This window comes from Carcharodon carcharias, chromosome 1, assembly GCF_017639515.1.
Source record: "Carcharodon carcharias isolate sCarCar2 chromosome 1, sCarCar2.pri, whole genome shotgun sequence".
Classification (NCBI taxonomy): domain Eukaryota; kingdom Metazoa; phylum Chordata; class Chondrichthyes; order Lamniformes; family Lamnidae; genus Carcharodon; species Carcharodon carcharias.
This window is the reverse complement of record NC_054467.1, coordinates 121,349,217-121,369,015: the sequence shown is the minus strand read 5'-3', so window position 1 is coordinate 121,369,015 and position 19,799 is coordinate 121,349,217. Positions and strand designations below refer to the sequence as shown.

The following is a 19,799-nucleotide window of genomic DNA, read 5'->3' as shown; positions in this document are numbered from 1 at the left end:
TTGTCCTTCTTGGTTCTGTGCTCTTTTATATTTATATTTGTGCAAACGCCAATATTAAACAATCCTCTTTAATCTGCATCAATGTATTCACCACATTGATATCCCCTACATAAGCCATCCATTAGTGAGATCATCTAGAAGCACAGGGCCAGGCTGTGATTATTATGTGATTAAATATTGTGAAAACTGAGCCCATTGTTTTTGGTACCTGCTTCGATCTGTATTCCCTCGATACCAACTCCATCCCTCTACCTGGCCACAGTCTGAGATTAAACTAAAATAAAAACAGAATTACTTGGAAAATCTCACCAGGTCTGGCAGCATCGGCGGAGAAGAGCAAAGTTGACGTTTCGAGTCCTCATGACCCTTCAACAGAACTGAGTAAAATTAGGAGAGGGGTGAACTTTGCTCTTCTCCACCAATGCTACCAGACCTGCTGAGTTTTTCCAGGTAATTCTGTTTTTGTTTTCGATTTCCAGCATCCGCAGTTTTTTGTTATTATCTCTGAGATTAAACTAGTTTGTTTGTGACCTTGGTGTCACATGTGATCCTGAGATGAACTTTAAATCTCATATTCATGCTTTCACTACTTATTTCTACCTCTGCAACATTGCACGACTTTGTCCCTGTCTCAGTGGCTTGGTCATAGAAGATAGAGGGTAGCAGTGGAAGGGTGCTTTTCTGAATGGAGAGCTGTGACTAGTGGAGTTCCACAGGGATCAGTGCTGGGACCTTTGCTGTTTGTAGTATACATAAGTGATTTGGAGGGAAATGTAACTGGGCTAATTAGTAAGTTTGCAGATGACACTAAGGTTGGAGGAATTGCAGATAGTGAAGAGGATTGTCAAAGGATTCAACGGGATATAGATCGGTTGGAGACTTGGGCGGAGAAATGGCAGATGGAGTTTAATCCAGACAAATGCGAGGTAATGCATTTTGGAAGGTCTAATACAGGCAGGAATTATACAGTAAATGACAGAACCCTAAAAAGTGTATTGACGGGCAGAGGGATCTGGATGTACAGGTCCACAGGTCACTGAAAGTGGCATCGCAGGTGGATAAGGTAGTCAGGAAGGCATATGGCATGTTTGCCTTCATTGGTAGAGGTATTGAGTATAAAAGCTGGGAAGTCATGCTGCAGCTGTATAGAACCTTGGTTAGGCCACACTTGGAATATTGCGTGCAATTCTGGCCACCACATTACCAGAAGGATATGGAGGCATTGGAGAGGGTACAGAGGAGGATTACCAGGATGCTGCCTGGTCTAGAGGTTATTAGCTATGAGGAGAGGTTGGAGAAACTTGGATTGTTCTCAGTAGAGTGACGGAGATTGAGGGGCGACTTGATAGAAGTTTACAAAATTATGAGTGGTATTGACAGAGTAGATAGTCAGAAGCTTTTTCCCAGGGTGTAAGAGTCAATTACTAGGGGACATAGATTTAAGGTGAGAGGAGAAAACTATAGAGGAGATGTGCGGGGCAAGTTTTTTATGCACAGGGTAGTGAGTGTCTGGAATTCGCTGCCAAAGGAGGTGGTGGAAGCAATGAATAGGTAGTGGTGTTTAAGAGGCAGCTTGACAAATACATGAATAGGTTGGGAATAGAGGGATACGGACCCTGGAAGTACAAAATGTTTTAATTGATGGGCAATATGATTGGCGCAGGCTTGGAGGGCCGAAGGGCCTGTTCCTGTGCTGTACTTTTCTTTGTTCTTTGTTCAGCTCATCTGCTGAAACCCTCATTCATGCTTTTGGTACCTCTAAATTCAACTATTCCAGTGCATTCCTGGCTGGTCCTCCATAGTCTATTCTCTATAACGTTGAGGTCATCCAAAACTCTGCTGCCTGTGTTTTAACGCTCAGCAAGTCCCATTCTCCTATCAGCCCTGTGCTTGCTGACCTACATTTCCTCCCAGTCAAGCAATGTCTTGATTTTAAAATTCTCATCCTTGTTTTCAAATCCCTCCATGGCTTTTCCTATCTTTGTAATCCCATCCAGCCCCATAACGCTCAGATATCTACGCTCCTCTAATTCTGGCCTCTTGCGCAACCCTGATTTTAATTGCTCTGCCATTGGTGACTGTCCCTTCGGTTGTCTAGACCCCAAACTCTGGAATTCCTTCCCTGCCTCTCTACCTCACTTTCCTTCTTTAAGACATGCCTTTAAAACCTCCCTCATTGACCAAGGTCAGAGACTAGGAGTACTGTGACAAGTAACTCATCTCCTGACTCTCCAAAGCCTGTCCAGCATCTACAAGGCACAAATCAGGAGTGTGATGGAATACTCCCCACTTGCCTGGATGAGTGCAGCTCCTGCAACACTCAAAGCTTGACACCGTCCAGGACAAAGCAGCCCGCTTGATTGGTACCCCATCCACAAACATTCACTTCCTTCCCAACCGATGCACAGTAGCAGCAGTGTATACCATCTACAAGATGCACTGCAGGAGTTCACCAAGGCTCCTTAGACAGCACCTTCCAAACTCACGAACACAACCATCTAGAAGGACAAGGGCAGCAGATAGATGGTAACACCACCACATGGAAGTTCCCCTCCAAGTCACTCACCACCCTGACTTGGAAATGTTTCGCCGTTCCTTAACTGTCGCTGGGTCAAAATCCTGGAACTCCCTTCCTAGCAGCACTGTGGGTGTATCTATACCACATGGACTGCAGTGGTTCAAGAAGGCAGCTAACCACCACCTTCTCAAAGGCAACTAGTGATGGGCAATAAATGCTGGCCCAGCCAGGGAAGCCCATATCCTATGAATAAATTTAAAAAAAAAGCTTTTGGTCACCTAATCTATATCCTTATGTAGCTTAGTTGTCATACTTTACTTTGTATTACTCCTGTGAAGTCCCTTGGGGCATTTTCTTATGTTAAAGATGCTATATAAGTTGTTGTTATAGTAAGAAGCCTGTTTTACCATTAAAGCTTTTTTTCTGATTCCAAGTCAGTTGTTGGCCCTTGCAATCATCCATTTATCATTTAATTCTGGATAAGTCAAAATTTCCTACATCTCAATTTTGGAAAGCTTTTTTCGATTTTGAACTAGGAATTCTTCCCCACGTTGGTTCTGTCACTAAGACAGCTATCTTCCGCCTTCATAATGTTGCCTATGTCCTTCCCTGTCTCCCCTTTCTCTGCAGAAACTCTAATTCATATGTTACCTCAAGGTTTGACTTTCCAAATTCTATCGCAGCTGGCCCCTCTGCTTCCACAGGCATCAATTCAGCTGGAATGCCACTAATTATTTAACTCACTTGGGCACTTGCACTTCCATTATGTCCATATTAGACAGGCACTCTGTGTACCTACCCATCAAGTTCAAAATAGCTACACTCTCCAAGTTTTTCCATGGCTTTACCATGCCTTATACTGGTGACCTAGCTTTGTGACTCAGCCTTTATCCTTTCCTCCTATGACATTGGCCTGCTCATGGTCTTTCCCTTCCCTTACTCCTTTTTTCACCACTATTAGTATTTGTATTTTTACACTTCTTGTCCTTGCCTTCTGAAGCTCCCTCCTAAATCCTCTCCACCTTGTCTCCTTCCTCTGTGCTTTCCTAAATGCTAAAGAATTTAATGGTTTTGCTTCTTCAACCTACTATTCCTATTCTCCTTTTTATATTTGATACCATTTTAATCTATCCAGTCTGAGCATGATACAAGTGCAAGTTTGAGCTGTTGAACTTCTAATGCAGAAAATTGTGCACGAGTGCTACATTAGACTACAAACCACCATGTATAAATCAGATCTCAGGCCTATAGTTTTTCCTTTGATACTCAAATTAACTTTGTATATAGTCCAGAACAATGCTTTATTTCCAGGCACACATTTGAATATGGATGAAAAAAATGTTTAAAAAAAAACTGCTAGGGGCTGAATTGTTACAGACTTCAAACATTAAACCACATTATAGAAGTATTTCTGCATTCTGATGCTCAAGGAAAACTTGCCCTAGATAATTATTTCAGACTTTTTAAAAATAAAAAGTATGAATATAAAGCTTCACATTGGAGGAGAATTGTTTGCTTCACCTGATGTAAAATGATCCTGTTGGAAATGAGAGGACCTTTCTATCACAGCTACCTCTGGCTGACGGCCATAGAGCTGAGCAAGTATCAGTTTCCCTTTTTGGCTCTGTGCTAATCCCAATGCTTAAATATAAAGTTAGGAACCAGCTGGGTCTTGAGTCATGCCAGCAGTTCTTCTGAAGAGTTTTGGAGATCTAACATGACAGGCCTCTAACTGCTTTTATAACTGATAAACTAAAAGCATTTCCTGATGAAGAAGATACATTCTCTGACTTTTTCACCATTAAAATATATTTAGGGAGCATAATTTAGATTGGAGGTACTGACTCTTCCTTTGTTTATAGGATCGGATACTCTTTGTGAATTTAAAATCTGTACCCTACCATATTGAAATCCTTCCGATATTGAAAAACACATGAATAAATGTATTAACCTTTATCGGATTTTTTTTCTTTCTGTCCTCTCTCCCCTCCCTCTCCTGTCGCCTTCCCCATCTCTTCCAAACCTCAAAAATTGTTGCAAGTTTCTGCTTCAAATCATTTATTTTCCAGACATTCCATACTTCCAAGCTGCCTCTTATCCTGGGAACTCGCACCATGTTTGGAACCATCTGTCATAGGGAAAATATTAAAAGCTATCATTAAAAACATTATAGCAGAGCACTTAGAAAAATACAAAGTAATCAGGCAGAGTCAACATTGTTTTGTGAGATTAACTAATTTATTGGAACTGTTTGAAGAAGTAAAGCAGAATGGGTGGATGTACTGTACCTTGGACTTCTAGAAGGCATTTGACAAGGTGCCATATCAAAGGTTATTGCGGAAACTAAAAGCTCAATCAGTGTGATGGGTAACATATTGGCGTGGATAGAAGATTACCTAGCTAACAGGAAACAGAGTAGATATAAATGGGTAATTTTCTGTTTGGCAGGATGTATTAAATTGTTTTAAAAACTGTTAAAAAACAGAAAATTAAGTATTACAGTGACACCAATTAGTTAAATGAATCCCAATTCTGTTTTGTGCAATAAGGAATGTGAGCTGTACTGTATGGCTGCAAAATTAGTCTAGTCATCATTCAAAAGATATTGTTATATTCATAGGTGATTGCAGAAATCTGTATGAATGAGCAGGCATAGATAGATAAATTCACACAAGGAAAGCTACACATTCTCTGAAATTTTGCCACAGGGATTAGTGCTGGGACCTCAACATTTTACAATTTGCATAAATGACTTGGATGAAATGACTGAAGGTATGGTTGCTAAATTTGTAATGACACAAAGATAGGTAGGAAAGTAAGTTGCGAAGAGGACACAAGGAGTCTATAAAAGGACAAAGATAGGTGGGCAAAGATCTGGCAAATATAATGTGGGAAAATGTGAAATTGTCCATTTTGGTAGGAAGAATGAAAAAGCATATTATCTAAATTATGAAAGATTGCAGAGCTCTAAGGAGCAGAGGGATCTCGGTGTCCCAGTGCATGAATTGCAAAAAGTTACTATGCAGATACAGTGAGTAATTAGGTAAACTAATAGAATGTTATCATTTATTGTGATAGGAATTGAATGCAAAAGTAGGGAGGTAATGCCAGAGTATACAGGGCATTGGTGAGCCAACATCTGGAGTACAGTGTACAGTTTTGGTCTTTTTATTTAAGGAAGGATCTAAGTGTGTTGGAAGCAGTTCAGAGAAGGTTTACTAGACTAATACCTGGATTGGGTGGGTTTTCTTATAAGGAAAGTTTGGGCAGGCTAGGCTTGTATCTGCTGGAATTTAAAAAAGTAAGAAGTGACTTGATTGAAATGTACAAGATGCTGAGGTGTATTGAAAGGGTGGATGTGGTAAGGATGTTTCCTCTTGTGGAAGAATCTAGATCCAGGGGTCACTGTTTAAAAATAAGGGGTCACCCATTTAAGCCAGTTGAGAATTTTTTTCTCTGAGGGTCGTGGGCTTTTGGAACATTTCCTCAAAAGGCAGTGGAAGCACAGTCTTTGAATATTTTTAAGGCAAAGGTAGATAGATTCTTGATGAGCAAGGGTGGGTGAAAGGTTAAAAACAAAAAAACTGTGGATGCTGGAAATCCAAAACAAAAACAGAATTACCTGGAAAAACTCAGCAGGTCTGGCAGCATCGGCGGAGAAGAAAAGAGTTGACGTTTCGAGTCCTCATGACCCTTCGACAGAACTGTCAAAGAGTCATGAGGACTCGAAACATCAACTCTTCTTCTCCGCCGATGCTGCCAGACCTGCTGAGTTTTTCCAGGTAATTCTGTTTTTGTTGTGGGTGAAAGGTTGTTGGGTGCAGGCGAGAATGTGGATCCGAGGTTACAATCAGATCAGCTATGACCTTATTGAATGGCAGAGCACGTTTGAGGGGCTGAGTGGCCTATTCCTGCTCCTAATTCATATATTAGTCTTTGAAATAGATATTGTATTACCAATTCATTTTCCTTTATTTATTTTCCCTTCCCTTTTTGTTATTGGAGCAGATTTCACAGAATGTGTAGCTTTCCTTGTGTGTATTTATCTATCTATGCCTGCTCATTCATTCAGATTCCTGCAATCACCTATGAATATGACAATGTCTTTTGAAGACATTGACAAGGGTGACAAGGGTGGTGCTGTTGTTGTCTGGCGCACTGACCTCTACCACGCGGAGGCTGAGCGTCAACTCGCAGACACTTCCTCCTACCTCTCCCTGGACCATGACCCCACCACTGAACATCAAGCCACTGTTTCCAGGACTGTCACTGACCTCATCTCCTCTGGGGATCTCCCTCCCACAGCTTCCAACCTGATAGTTGCCCAACCTCGGACGGCCCGCTTCTATCTCCTACCCAAAATCCACAAACAGAACTGCCCCGGTAGACCGATCGTCTCAGCTTGCTCCTGCCCCACAGAACTCATTTCTCGTTATCTTGACTCCCTTCTCTCTCCCCTTGTCCAGTCCCTTCCCACCTACATCCGTGATTCCTCTGACACCTTACGTCACATCAACAATTTCCAGTTCCCTGGCCCCTACCGCTTCCTCTTCACCATGGACGTCCAATCCCTCTACACCTCCATCCCCCACCAGGATGGTCTGAGGGCCCTTAGCTTCTTCCTCGAACAGAGGCCCGAACAATCCCCATCCACCACTACTCTCCTCCGTCTGGCTGAACTTGTTCTCACGCTGAACAATTTCTCCTTCAACTCCTCTCACTTCCTCCAAATAAAAGGTGTGGCTATGGGTACCCGCATGGGCCCCAGCTATGCCTGTCTCTTTATGGGGTATGTGGAACATTCCTTGTTGCAGTCCTACTCCGGCCCCCTTCCACAACTCTTTCTCCGGTACATCGATGATTACTTTGGTGCTGCTTCATGCTCTCGTCAGGACTTGGAAAAATTTATTAATTTTGCTTCCAATCTCCACCCCTCCATCTTTTTCACGTGGTCCATCTCTGACACTTCCCTTCCCTTCCTTGACCTCTCTGTCTCAATCTCTGGTGATAGACTGTCCACCAATATCCATTACAAACCCACCGACACCCACAGCTATCTCGACTACAGCTCCTCACACCCCACTTCCTGTAAGGACTCCATCCCATTCTCTCAGTTCCTTCGCCTCCGTCGCATCTGTTCCGATGATGCTACATTCAAAAACAGTTCCTCTGACATGTCCTCCTTCTTCCTTAACCGAGGTTTTCCACCCACGGTCGTTGACAGGGCCCTCAACCGTGTCCGGCCCATCTCCCGCGCATCCGCCCTCACTCCTTCTCCTCCCTCCCAGAAACATGATAGGGTCCCCCTTGTCCTCACTTATCACCCCACCAGCCTCCGCATTCAAAGGATCATCCTCCGCCATTTCCGCCAACTCCAGCATGATGCCACTACCAAACACATCTTCCCTTCACCCCCCTTATCGGCATTCCGTAGGGATCGCTCCCTCCGGGACACCCTGGTCCACTCCTCCATCACCCCCTACTCCTCAACCCCCTCCTATGGCACAACCCCTTGCCCACGCAAAAGATGCAACACCTGCCCCTTCACTTCCTCTCTCCTCACCGTCCAAGGACCCAAACACTCCTTTCAAGTGAAGCAGCATTTCACTTGCATTTCCCCCAACTTAGTCTACTGCATTCGTTGCTCCCAATGTGGTCTCCTCTACATTGGAGAGACCAAACGTAAACTGGGCGACCGCTTTGCAGAACACCTGCGGTCTGTCCGCAAGAATGACCCAAACCTCCCTGTCGCTTGCCATTTTAACACTCCACCCTGCTCTCTTGCCCACATGTCTGTCCTTGGCTTGCTGCATTGTTCCAGTGAAGCCCAACGCAAACTGGAGGAACAACACCTCATCTTCCGACTAGGGACTTTACAGCCTTCCGGACTGAATATTGAATTCAACAACTTTAGGTCGTGAGTCCCCTCCCCCATCCCCACCCCCTTTCTGTTTCCCCCTTCTTTTTTTTCCCAATAAATTATAAAGATTTTCCTTTTCCCACCTATTTCCATTATATAAAATAAAAAAAAACCCACTAGAGCTATACCTTGAGTGCCCTACCATCCATTCTTAATTAGCACATTCGTTTAGATAATATCACCAACTTTAACTTTAACACCTATGTGTTCTATTGTACTATTGTTGTTGACATCTTTTGATGATCTGCTTCTATCACTGCTTGTTTGTCGCTACAACCACACCAACCCCCTCCACCTCTCTGTCTCTCTATCTCTCCGCCCCCCACACACACACCTTAAACCAGCTTATATTTCAGCTCTTTCCTGGACTCGAACTCAAGTTCTGTCGAAGGGTCATGAGGACTCGAAACGTCAACTCTTTTCTTCTCCGCCGATGCTGCCAGACCTGCTGAGTTTTTCCAGGTAATTCTGTTTTTGTTTTGGATTTCCAGCATCCGCAGTTTTTTTGTTTTTATTTAATGTCTTTTGAATGATGACTAGACTAATTTTGCAGCCATACAGTACAGCTCACATTCTTTATTGCACAAAAACAGAATTGGGATTCATTCAACTAATTGGTGTTATTGTAATACTTAATTTTCTGTTTTTAAAACAATTTAAGGAAAGCATTGGACAGGAGAGATGTTAGTGTGATTTTTTGTTAACAACTCAAATTCTCTAATTTCTATTTGACAAACGTTGGCAGTGGCCATTGGAATAATACCAAGTCAGTTTGGTTTACATTATTAAATAATAGATTCCTGTCCTAGAAACTCAAGAAACTGTTAAGAATGTCTCCTCAAGATACATGGAAAATGAAGGCAAGCTCACAAGAGGACAGTATATGCATTATGAAAAGCAGTTATTCATTGTTATGAAATACAGTAATTCATTGCTGCATTAATTACAGGTAATACCAAAATGGATGTGAATTTATATAATTGTCATGTCCTTAGGACATTCCAAAGTGCTTCACATATAGTAAATAACTTTTTTGAAGTGTATGCCCATCTTCTTTAAAATTTCATTTTCAGCACGTAGAAGGTTCTATAAGAGAGGGGGCTGCCCTGGACTTAATTTTAGGGAATGAAGCCGGGCAAGTGGTATAGGTATCAGTGGGGGAGCATTTTGCAGATAGCGATCATAACTCCGTTAGATTCAAGGTCCTTATGGAAAAGGACAAGGATGGGCCAGAAATCAGAGTTATAAATAGGGGGAAGGCCGATTTTAATAAGATCAGATATGATTTGGCCAGAGTGGACTGCGAGCAGCTACTTTTAGGTAAATCTGTGTCAGAGCAGTGGGACACATTCAAGAAGGAAATAGGGAGAGTACAGGGCCAACATATTCCAGTAAAGCTAAAGGAACCCTGGATGTCGAGGGATATACAGGATTGGATAAAGAGCAAACGGGAGGCTTATGACAGATACTGAGGGCTCAAAACAGTGGAGGCCCTAGAGGAGTATAGAAAGTGTTGGGGCGAACTTAAAAAGGAAATTAGGGGAGCAAAAAGGGGGCATGCAAAAACATTGACAGGTAAAATAAAGGAAAAGCCAAAGTTATTTTACAAGTACATTAAGAGTAAGAGGATAACTAGGGAAAGAGTAGGGCCCATTAAGGACTGTAGTAGTAATTTGTATGTGGCGCTGGAAGATGTCGGTAAGGTTCTAAATGAATACTTTGTGTCGGTGTTCATAAGTGAGAAAGATGACGTGGTTATGGAAATCAGGCAGAAGGACTGTAATATAATTAAAGAAATTAGCATAGAAAGGGAGTATGTTCTAAGTGGTCTGGCAGGCTTAAAAGTAGATCAATCTCCAGGCCTGGATGAAATGTATCCAAGGCTGTTGAGTGAGGCAAGGGAGGAGATAGCAAGGGCACTGGTAATAATTTTCAATACTTCTCTAGCCATAGGAGAGGTGCCAGAGGACTGGAGGACAGCCAATGTGGTACCGTTATTCAAGAAGGGAGGAAGGGATAAACCAGGGAACTACAGGCCAGTCAGTCTAACCTCAGTGGTGGGGGAACTGTTGGAAGCAATTCTGAGGAACAGAATTAATCTACACTTGAGGAGGCAGGGATTAATCGAGGACAGTCAGCATGGTTTTGATAAGGGGAGGTCTTGTCTGACCAATTTGATTGAATTTTTCAAAGAGGTGACCAGGTGTGTAGATGAGGGTAATGTATTTGAAGTAGTCTACTTGGCCTTCAGCAAGGCTTTTGTTAAGGTCCCGCATGGGAAACTGATAACGAAGGTAAGAGCCACTGGGATCCAAGGCAATTTGGCAAATTGGATCCAGAATTGGCTGAGTGGCAGGAAGCAGAGGGTGATGGTCAAGGGGTGTTTTTGTGACTGGATGCCTGTGTCCAGTGGGGTTCCACAGGGATCAGTGTTGGGTCCCTTGCTGTTTCTGGCATATATAAACGATTTAGGCTTGAATGTTGGAGAGTTGATTAGTAAGTTTGCGGATGACACAAAAATTAGTGGGGGGGTAAATAATGAGGAGGATAGCCTTAGATTACAGGAGGATATAGATGGGCTGATCAGTGGCAAATGGAATTTAATCCGGATAAGTGTGAGGCGATTCACTTGGGCAGGACAAACAAGGCACGGGAATACATGATGAATGGTAGGACCCTGGGAAGTACTGAGGATCAGAGGGACCTTGGTGTGCATGTCTACTGGTCCCTTAAGGCAGTGGGATAGATAGATAAGGTGATTAAGGAGGCATATGGGAAACTTGCCTTATTAGCTGAGACATAGAATATAAGAGCAGGGAGGTTATGCTCTAACTGTATAAAACTCTGGTTAGGCCACAGCTAGAGTATTGCGTGCAGTTCTGGAACCTGCATTATAGGAAGGATGTGTTGCACTCGAGAGAGTGCAGAGGAGATTTACCAGGATGTTGCCTGGGCTGGAGAGATTGGATAGACCGGGGCTATTTTCTCTGGAGCAGAGGAGATTGAGGGGGACATGACTGAGATGTATAAAATTTTGAGGGGCATAGATAGGGTAGACAGGAAGAAACATTTCCCCTCGGTGGAAGGAGTAATAACCAGGGAGCATAGATTTAAGGTAAGGGGCAGGAGGTTTAGAGGGGATGTGAGGAAGAATGTTTTCATCCAGAGGGTGGTGGGAATCTGGAACTCACTGCCTGAAAGGGTGGTAGAGGCAGATACTCTCAAACCATTTATGTATTTGGATGTGCACTTGCGATGCCATGGCGTACAAGGTTATGGGTCCAGTGCTGGAAAATGGGATTAGCATAGTTAGGTACTTGTTTGACTGGCACAGCCTTGATGGCCAAAGGGCCTTTTTCTGTGCTATAGACCTCTATGACTCTATGAATGGATGTGACTCTTTCAAATACTTATGTGGTAAATTACCATGATACTGTATATTTGATTAAAACTATTTTTCTTCTGGATTTGATGCAGCAACTTCTCTCTTTCCCGACAATGAAGTTGATGTATTAAAGGAAAGCCTGTGATTCGGACTAGCGATTTAGTGAGATTGTTATAATTCATCAAGGTGATTAAAGTACTTCTTTTCCATCCTTCAAAGAGCCTCCCCAAAACTTAACTTTTTAGTCACCTACTTAAACCCTACTTTCTTTAGCGATTTTCAGCTTTATGAAATGCTTTGGAACATTTTGATTACGTTAGAGTTGCTATGTTGTGTAAGTTATTTTGTGAACTATTCAATTAAATGCCCTGAATGATTAGAAAATGACCAATCTGATTTTTATACAAAGGGAATAGAATGGAACCGTAGTACTAATCTTCCATTTTCAGAATTTTTGGTGCTGTAAGAAAATTTCTGTTGAACTTTTTGACAGACTTGAGTATATATAATTTGTATTGGCAATAAATTTAGAAAATTATTTCAGGTTTTTTGCACTGGTTGATTTGAAATGGTGAGAAATTAGTGTTGAGCCAGACAGATAATAAAAGAAACATTATAGATATAATAGAGGAATAAGTTAAAACTGATTTTAGTAAAAGTCACCAAAACTATTGCGTAGCAGGCAGGTTACGGTCTTCCAGCTTGTGAAACATCATACTACACATTTTCTGATGAAATCTATGCATACCTTCGGAGGCCAACGAACCTTGGACCTTCTGCACGTGTGCTGGTTATTTTATGCTCTTCAGACCAAGGACTGGCCCTGCGTGCCTGCAGAAGGAAAAAAGAATGGTGTGAAAATGCAGGTCAGATGATCTGGAACGGATTACTGTTATCAAGTAGGTGTCCAGGGAGCAGGACATGGGAAGGGGATAGGGAGAAGTCTCAAACCAGGGAGGGGGACAGGGCGAAGTCCCAGAAGGAAGTCCCGGGCAAGGGATAAATACAGTGGACAGAAAAAGTCCCTGTTAAGTTAAGTTGCAAGAAAGGAGCAGAGAAATATGCTCTAAATTAAATAGAGAGCTGTGAGGAGCAGACCTTGAGTGAAGTGGACCTAAGAGAAGCCCTGAAGAACTGAGAAGGCAGCCAAAGGCTGGTGACTTTGTGCTGTGGGCCATTGGTGCAAAGGTACCCATTTGGAGCAGTGGTGTTCTACTTGGCATGGTTGAAGATCTGAAATTATGTTTGGAAGGTGAAGCTTGAGTGTATTCTGAGATCCAGCGATAAAGTATCTCGGAAGCTGAAATTGAAACCCTGAAAGGTGGGTTGTTGAAGCCAAGATCATAAGGTATAGGAGCAGAAGTAGGCTATTCAGCCCATCGCATCTACTCTGCCATTCAATGAGATCATGACTGATGTGATAATCCTCAATTCCACTTTCCTACTTTTTTCTCATAACTCTTGATTCCCTTACTGTCTGAGTGGGAGTGATTTTTGGAGAGAATTCCAGGGCAAGATCTTCAAAGGTGGAGCTTGGAAAGCCTTGTGAGAAAGACAAAGTTTGAGAGATTGGTTGGCTCACAATGGGGCAAACGCCTGGGAGGGTTGATGTTGTGAAATCCATGGAATTGGGTTTGAAATGACCTGTCGTTTATTCTGTAGTGCTGTGTTCAAACATACTTTGCCTGTTAATTCACATGTACCTCACACCTATCCTCAATGTTAGAGTATAAGCTAAGTATTGTAAGTTATTTTATCTTTCTGAACTTCTGTAGTAAAGTTTATTTTTGCTTGTTCAGAACCCATGAAATCTTGTGCCTTTATTCATTTAAGTGTCTTGAATCACAAACGTTATCTACTTCAAACAAAATGTTATTAGTCCCTAACCAAATCCCCCCCCCACACACACACACACATGACCTGGGGTCTGGTCAAGGATCATAACAATTTGGACAGGGAAAGACATCAATACAAGCTAACAGCATGTGAGAAATCAAAGATAAACTTCCAGGTAATGTGCAGCAAATATTGGTACATGGAGAGCATATAATATTATAAGCCATTATGATATAAACAAAGCTGGCACTTCTTTCATGAGTCTCATTATAGGTACAGATTTGTAGCAGAGGGAATGCAAAATGAGTGTTGAGACTAGATCTTATAGCAAATCAACTGCTTTTTCCCAGATTGTGGCCCTGGGGTTGAGAGGTGGGAGGAGTTAAATTTCAATTGCCTGGGCAGTTATGGGGGTATAAATAACAAAATGGGTAAACCACCCACTGTTGGCAGGTTGGGGTATGAGAGACCAACAAGCATTCTGGAGAAGGGTTGATCACTAATGTATTTGAAGGAGACTGCATGCCTTCATTTTGGTTTTTATCCCTGTTTCCTTCCCACTTCACAGTTATTATCAGGGACTAAGTTTCATTTTTTAAACATTATTGGGTTTTCCTCTTGCTGACATTTTCACCCATTAGTTTGTTTTATGTAATCCAATACAACTGGCTTGTTCTAAATGAAATAAAAGGAAAAGTTGAGTTGGGTAAAGGAATAGTAGCTGGGGAGGAAATTTTGATTGCTTAAATTTGGCAGCAGACTTCTCAGGCTATTAGGAGCCAAGGTGAAGTTAAATGTGCTTTAAAAATCTTTTAACTAAAACTTCTCTGAAACTGGAGAGAAAGAAAAATAAATCAGCAAAGTTAGTGAGAAATCTGGCATTGCAGACTAAAAGGAAATAAATAAGGAAAGATTGTGGGGAAGATCTTCAGACCAAATAAAAGGCAGCTGTGGATTTTTAGGGAAGTAGGAAGTTATAGAAAATGATGCAAGCTTATGGGCCAATGGAATTCTTAAGTTTGTTGGAGTGAGTACTTGTGGCCTTGTCATGGAATCACAGAATTGCTACAATGCATAAGGAGGCCATTTGGTCCATTGTGTCTGCACTGGCTCTCCAAGTGAGCAATTCACCTACTGCCATTTCCTGCCTTCTCCCATAATCCTACATTTTGTTCTTTTTCAATTAACAGTTTGATTCCATTTTGAATATCTCGATGGAACCTGCCTCCTCCAGTGTATTCCAGACCTTAAACATTCGCCGCATGAAGAGATTTTTCTCATCACTTCTGTTTCTTTTGCCAATTACTTTAAACTTGTGATGTCTTGTTCTTGGTCCTTTCATGAGTGGGAACAGTTTCTCCCTATCTACTTTGTCCAGACCCCTCATGATTTTGAATACCTCCTATCAGATCTCCTCTTGGGCTTCTCTTCTCCAAGGAAAACAGTCTCAACTTCTCCAATCTATCTATGTAGCTGTAGTTCCTCATCCCTGGAACCACTCTTGTGAATCTTTTCTGCACCCTGACTAATGCTTTCACATCATTCCTAAAGTGTGGCACCCAGGGCTGGACGCAGTATTCCAGCAGAAGCTGAGCTTAGTGTCTTATACAAGTTCAACGTAATTTCTTTGCTCTTGTATTCTGTGCCCCTGTTGATGAAGCCAATAAAGCAACTTCAGTAAAGGCGGCTTCTCTGGCAGCTGGGAATGATGCATGTAGGGAAATAGAAATAAATTGGGAAAATAGTGAACAGATAAATTAAATTGGGACTTCTCCAGCAGTTGCAGCTTTTGGACTTCTCAGAGAGTAGCCAGCTGCTTTGGTAGTGAGAAATAGCATGGGTTTTCAATGTTGAAAAAAGTAATTTGATAGAAAACAAGTTGGAGAAAGAATGACACAAACACATTTGGAAAAGCAATGGGGTAGCAGGTGGAAAAGAAAGCTGGGAATTAATCAGTCATGTTAAAGTACATAGGTGAGTCATAAAAATTGATTTGATATAATACCAGTGGTGTGAGGTAACGGTGCATGATGGCTGATTTGTGTAGGGTTGGGTAATGTTATGTGACCACATTACTGCTGTATGGTAATGTGACCTGAGCAAATTAACATCAAGGGTCAGTGCAGCTATACTTTCCACCCAACCTGGAAAATTGAGATATCAAAGCATTTTTTTTAAACAAAGTAACGGATCAGTGAAACTTAACCAAATTAAGGCAGTTAACATTTGTAGAAAAATCAGTTTATGCAGAATGAATTGGGGTTGCCCTGAGTACAATAAGTTAGATCTTCTAAGCATTGAAAAAGTTATTAAATTATATGTTTTTAAAAATTGAGTTCCTAATCTTTACTGTTTATAAAAAAGAATTAACATTTAAGCTGGAGCTCCACCAGGTGGTAAATTTCCCGGAGTTGAGACTTGAGTGAATCTGAATCACATATACTGCATACCAAGTGGTTTAGAAAAATTGCCAGTGCATAAATGAAATCTTATTTAAAATGTAATGATCAATTCAACTATTTCCCACTTAGCTGAGGCAGCAGCCTACTTAACAGCACCACCTTCCCACCTAAAACAATTGCTGTACACAAATCCCATCAATCTGACACTTTTCCAACCCCTATCAGTCATCAGTGTTAACAAACCTTCAACTTTTTTCATACACTTGCCAATAGAGTATTCTTTCCACCACCAATGAGGCCCAATGTTTTGGCAGCTCCCACTGAGACTTTTTGTCACTCTCCAATTGAGACACATTTCCAAACTCTGTCTGCCCCATCATTCAGATCCTTTGCTTCTCATTCTTCACTCAGACCTTTTTAACAACCTCCATTGAAGTGCCATTTCCCACCTACATGAAACATTTTCCCCTAGCAATCATCCATTGTTCCACCCTGCCAAACCTCTTCCCAATGAGGTGCTGTTTCCCAAGACTGAGGCATGTAACCATTCTATCTTCTACTAAAATATACTCAATGTTCCTGGGCATGTTCCCTCTCTGCACCTTCTGACATCCCCTCTACTTCTAACCTTCACCTTAAACCCTGTTCTCATCCTCCATCTGCTTTTGCCACCTCTCCTTATTTTCCCTCCTCCTCTTCCATCTTCCTTCACCTTTATGGAGTTTTCCTTTCTTCCTCCGCCTCCAACACCACCACCACCTTTCTTCTCCCCCTCCTCCTCCACCTTTTTTCCACTCACCCTGTCCTCCCATCCCTTGCCTCTCTCAGGTTTGTAGTAAGATCTCCTAAGGGAAGAGCAAGGCTGTTAACACCAGTGGAAATGGAGAAGGGCTGTAATTTATATGTCAACAGGGCAGAGTTGAGTTCACAAAGAAGTTGGGTGTAAGACGGTGCCATTACAAAAAATAGGGCTCTGGACATAACTGGCAACATTCAATGTGGCAGAATCAGGTAAGCGAAGATGGCAGAAACACTTCTTGTGAATTGTAGATTTATAGTCTAGTCATAAAGTAGCTTAGAGAAAATGCATTGAAAGAAAACTTCATGATAGCACAAGAGTATTATACTCCTACAGGAAGGCAGACAAGACTGAAAATAGCTGTTGCCTCTTACTGTGTTGTAGCATGTTGCAGCATTTGGTGATGGGAGCAAAGAGTTGGAACAAGGTCACTACTTTCTGGAAGCCTGCAATTAATAGTGCGGCAGGCAATGTTTATGGATGGTTTTACCATTATATAAAATGTTTCCATTATAAATGTTAACACAAAGTAGGACTGAAAATAATTGTGACACAAGAAGTGAGATAAATGTGGCTAGGAAGTGTACACCAAATAACAAGTTTTTTAAATCTATCATAGGTGTGAAGGCTGTAACACTCTATAGAATCAATGGGTATTCTTGGCAATTATTTCAAATTTTGATTTTTGTTTTGACAGGATCCTGAGCAGCAATAAATTAACAGAGTTGAAAAATCACTCATTTATTGGACAGATATACCTGGAGCGATTGTAAGTATCAACTTTATTTAATTTCTCAACCAAGTAAGCCTATAAGTAAAAATTGTTTCAGCCTCTGGAGTATATCCTTGATGTGACTTTTCAGAACTACAGGCTATCAGCTGAAAAACCTGGATAAAGTTGATTAGTGCTCGGTGTGAAATGAGTTTAGATAGAAGGAGTGGCTTCCAAAGCTGTGGTTGCACAATAAAAACTCAAGATACCATCAGAATGGGTAAAGTAAAGCAATGTGCTTTAGCATCACAACCTCCTGGACTTGGTAGAACACCATTTCATTCAGTAAATCTCACTTGATGCAATAGCATAGATGTTAGAGCCAGATTTACACACCCCGTCAGCGGGTTTTTGGGCAGGTGGGGAGAAGAAATGTGAAGTTGAAGGAGCGGGATTCTCTCCAGGTTCCTGTCCACCTTGACCATGCATTGCTTTTACCCTGGGACCTCGGACAGAAAATCCACCTGTGCCTCAATTAAGTCCCTTAAAGTGGCCAATTACTGGCCACTCAAGGGCCATTTCCAGCTGAGCTTCAATTTTTAGGCTGACAGGAGGATTTACCTGGTATGGGGGAAGTCTGAAAAAGAACAGCTCCTCCTCCATAAGAAGCCCCTTCTGACTGCAGGCACTCCCGTCCCCACCCACTCCCTCTTAAGGTCCAGTGACCGCTTGTCCTCGCTCCACTCCCCCGACACCCCAATTGCCCCCCCACCCCTCAGGTCTTCTCTACCCTCCCCACTCTAGGACCACTTAAATTCACCTTGTCCTCTGGTCCAGGGATGTTAGTGCACTTCTTTAGTCTACTGCAGCTCTTGCCGTTGCAGGAACCGGAGAGCTGCTGGCCAATCAGATTGTTTGGCAGCTTGCTAAGGCGGGATTTCCTTCTGAGTGAGGGGTGGAAGTCCCACCTGCAGCTACTTAATGCTCATTCAAATGTGCAATGGTTGCAGGGCTCTGAGTCAGCGGGGCAGACGGCAGGAAGGGCGACCCTGCCATCCAAAACATTCAAGCCAAAGTTCCAAGTAGCAATTGAAAGAAAAGTAAGACAGGTACATGAAATACTATTGCCGTATTTATAACCAGAACTGGTGAACAAATGAATAGTAGTGGGTTTCCCTGCTGACTCTCATAGCCTTCCACATTTTTTATTTGTTCATGGGATGGGAGCATCGCTGGCTAAGCAATTTCAGAGGGCAGTTAAGAGTCAGATGAGATAAGGATGACAGATTTCCTTCCCTAAAGGACATTAGTGAACTAGATGGGTTTTTACAACAATCAACATTGAACTTTTAATACAAAAACAGAATTACCTGGAAAAACTCAGCAGGTCTGGCAGCATCGGCGGAGAAGAAAAGAGTTGACGTTTCGAGTCCTCATGACCCTTCGACAGAACTTGAGTTCGAGTCCAGGAAAGAGCTGAAATATAAGCTGGTTTAAGGTGTGTGTGTGGGGGGCGGAGAGATAGAGAGACAGAGAGGTGGAGGGGGTTGGTGTGGTTGTAGCGACAAACAAGCAGTGATAGAAGCAGAATATCAAAAGATGTCAACAACAATAGTACAATAGAACACATAGGTGTTAAAGATAAAGTTGGTGATATTATCTAAACGAATGTGCTAATTAAGAATGGATGGTAGGGCACTCAAGGTATAGCTCTAGTGCCCTACCATCCATTCTTAATTAGCACATTCGTTTAGATAATATCACCAACTTTATCTTTAACACCTATGTGTTCTATTGTACTATTGTTGTTGACATCTTTTGATATTCTGCTTCTATCACTGCTTGTTTGTCGCTACAACCACACCAACCCCCTCCACCTCTCTGTCTCTCTATCTCTCCGCCCCCCACACACACACCTTAAACCAGCTTATATTTCAGCTCTTTCCTGGACTCGAACTCAAGTTCTGTCGAAGGGTCATGAGGACTCGAAACGTCAACTCTTTTCTTCTCCGCCGATGCTGCCAGACCTGCTGAGTTTTTCCAGGTAATTCTGTTTTTGTTTTGGATTTCCAGCATCCGCAGTTTTTTTGTTTTTATCATTGAACTTTTAATTCCAGATTTTTTTTATATTGGATTCAAATTTCACCATCTGTGATGAGATTTGAACCCAGGACGCCAGAGCATTACCTGGGGCCTCTGGATTACCTGTCCAGTGACAATACCACTA

General features: G+C 42.2%; 1 protein-coding gene across 1 annotated transcript in view; it reads left to right on the top strand.

Moving 5' to 3' along the window:
* The window catches only part of adgra3 (adhesion G protein-coupled receptor A3), a 246,688-nt gene that overhangs the window by 77,982 nt on the left and 148,907 nt on the right, over positions 1-19,799 (top strand). Inside the window, exon 2 of the mRNA XM_041193385.1 lies at positions 17,558-17,629. Coding sequence (XP_041049319.1) covers positions 17,558-17,629 — 72 coding nt within the window. The remainder of the gene's footprint in view (positions 1-17,557; positions 17,630-19,799) is intronic.